Source organism: Buceros rhinoceros, unplaced genomic scaffold, assembly GCF_000710305.1.
Source record: "Buceros rhinoceros silvestris isolate BGI_N320 unplaced genomic scaffold, ASM71030v1 scaffold23357, whole genome shotgun sequence".
Taxonomy (NCBI): Eukaryota; Metazoa; Chordata; class Aves; order Bucerotiformes; family Bucerotidae; genus Buceros; species Buceros rhinoceros.
In genome coordinates this window covers 1-2,651 of record NW_010421853.1, presented here as the reverse complement: position 1 = coordinate 2,651, position 2,651 = coordinate 1, and the positions used below count along the sequence as shown (strand labels likewise).

At 58.8% G+C, this 2,651-nt stretch overlaps 1 protein-coding gene across 1 annotated transcript; it reads right to left on the bottom strand.

Moving 5' to 3' along the window:
- Positions 1-234: 234 nt before the first annotated feature.
- Positions 235-509, bottom strand: LOC104496684 (tiggy-winkle hedgehog protein; the record flags this gene model as incomplete). Its single annotated transcript, XM_010139843.1, has 1 exon — positions 235-509. A coding segment is annotated over one exon (275 nt), but the record flags the coding sequence as incomplete, so codon positions are not given.
- Positions 510-2,651: the final 2,142 nt, after the last annotated feature.

The following is a 2,651-nucleotide window of genomic DNA, read 5'->3' as shown; positions in this document are numbered from 1 at the left end:
AGAGAGGGTGGGTCAGGCTGCGGGTCCATGGGAGCTAGATGGGGAATTTGCCCCATGGCACTGGTGGCCACAGGTGTGTGACTCACTCCCCACCTGACTGTCTGCCCCAGATAGGGAAATCAGGCTGAGAGAGCCAGCACCCCTGCCAGGAGCACCCCACCCAGCCAGCCGGGCTCCCTGGCCATGCCACAACAGGGTGGGGGTGGCCCCCATCCCTGTTCACTGCACACATACCCCCCAGCATTACCTGACTTGACGGAGCAGTGGATGTGTGCCTTGGACTCATAGTAGACCCAGTCGAAGCCAGCCTCCACAGCCAGGCGAGCCAGCATGCCATACTTGTTGCGGTCCCGGTCTGAAGTTGTGATGTCCACGGCTCGGCCCTCGTAATGCAGCGACTCCTCCGCGTGGTGCCCATCCTCATCCCAGCCCTCCGTCACCCGCAGCTTCACCCCTGGCCACTGATTCATGACAGAGATGGCCAGGGAGTTCAAGCGGTCCTTGCAGCGCTGCAGGGCAGAGGGGAAGAGTTAAAGGGTTAAAGCTTTTTGGAGGGTACAGTTATCTACCTGGTTAGCAGGTTCTAACCCCCCATGCTTCCACGAAGCCTCTCTGGGTCCTCAGACTTTTGGGAGCTGATCCAGCAGAGCAAGATCTGAGAATATGAGGTGCTTTGTCCATGCTGTGGCCTCCAGACTACCCACAGTGCCCGATATTCCACGGTTTGACACCGCATCTCCCAAGGGTGTGCACCTCATCAGGGTACCTGTCTTCTCCTCCATGTCTTCCCCAGTTCCTGGCTCATTGGAGAGCCTGTTGGGCAGCACGGCCTGGGTTGAAATACCCTCTCTGCTGATAGGACACCTGCCCTGTGCTCGCACTGTCCCAGGGGCTCTCAGCTGGCAGGAGGAGGATGTGACAGTTGAGACCCTGCTCACACCATGCTCAGACCATGCTGCCTCCTTGGTGGGAGGATCCACCAGGGTCCGTAGCACTGTCCCCAGGCACAGCAGAAACAACCTGGAGGATCCACCAGGGTCCGCAGCACTGTCCCCAGGCACAGAAGAAACAACCAGCACAGCCCTCAGCACAGCTCCGCTTGGAATTACTCCTCAAGTCCTGCGGCACAAGGACATAGTTCTAGTCAGCCTCACTGCTTCATCCAGCCCCTGCTCAGGTGGGAAATGAGAAACGTGCCCAAGAGCTCTGATATGTTGGAGCAAAAAGGATGTGGGGTGAAGTCCCCTCTGCCTTTCCCTGCCACAAGGGCTGAAAAGCCAGGGCCGAGGAAATGCAGCAGATCCCAAAAGCCCTCAACTTGGTGGCCACAGATGTCACATAAGCAAGGCAACTTTCCTGCCTTGTGCCTTCTGCTGCAATTCTCCCCAGCAAGCAGAGGGATGCCAGCCCTGAATGCCTGTGCCACAGCCCCGCCTTGGGCTGCCTCCTCCTCCCAGCCACAGCTGCATCTCAGGGAGGGACTAAGCCCCTACACACTTGGCTTCCAAAACTACAGCTTGCGCTTTTGAACCCTTGCCCTGCTGCAAAAGGGATGGAGATGATCTAGAAAACATGTAGGAAAAGCAACATGGGAGCTTCTACACAAAACCGGGTGAAAGGACTAGGACCAATGGACTGGAAAGGAGAGGCTGGAGGGTCCTGGAGAGTGCTATAAAACCAGGGTGCAGAACAGAGCATTCCTGGTCATGCATGAGGTCAGTTTTGGGAAGCATTAAATAAAATGGCTGGGCAGCACCTTACAAACCAACTGGAACTCCCCACCACGGGATGTCGCGTGTTGTGAGACACAGTCACAGAAACCATGAGCCAGGGCTATAAAACTCAAGCTCAGAAACACCACAGCACTGCTTCTGAAGGGAGCTGCCCCCTCAAAAAAGCAGCTGCTCCCATCCCAAGGAGGTGGGTGCTGCTGCTCTCAGGGAAACCTACCTGCACTTGGCAGGGTCCAGGCCCTGGGAAGGGCAGTGCCAAGCAGGCCTTTGCCCTGCATGGGGTGGGGGAGCACCTCTGCCCTCGTCCCACGCTCCCTGGGTGTGGGAAGATAAGCCAGCAAGGTGTTAGACAAACAGTTGCCAGGTGAGGGGAGGAGGAGGAGGGAGGGGAGTGACTTTTGTCCCCATCCAACACCACTGTAATGCCACTTGGCACTTGGCACAAGCAACTCCTGAGGTCCCTGATCCCACAGGGACCCTGCAGAGAAGGGCAGTAAGGGTGTTCAGGGTTGGAGGCAGGCAGGAAAACATCAACACTCTTCTGCAACCCTCAGCCATCACTTCAGGCATCCTCTTGCCGCTGTCACACCAGGACCACACTTTGGGCACACCCCCTGACCTCACTGCCAGCCCTTCTGTCCTCACTGCCAGCCCTTCTGTCTTTTGGGGGCACAAACACTGAGAGAGACCCTCCAGCCCCTGTCCCCCAGGTAGGGACACTGCCTGCTACCAACCCCTGGGGCAGGGCCACCCCTTCCGAACAGGAGCCACGAGGGCTGCTTTTGTCGCCTGCATGTCCCTCAGAGCAGCCCCAGCCCACGGGTCCCACCTTCCCCCTCCCTGCCCGGGGCAGTGCCCGGCTGCCTGCCCGGCTGGGCGCAGAGCGGCAGGCGGGGCCCCGGAGCCCCCTGCGCCTGG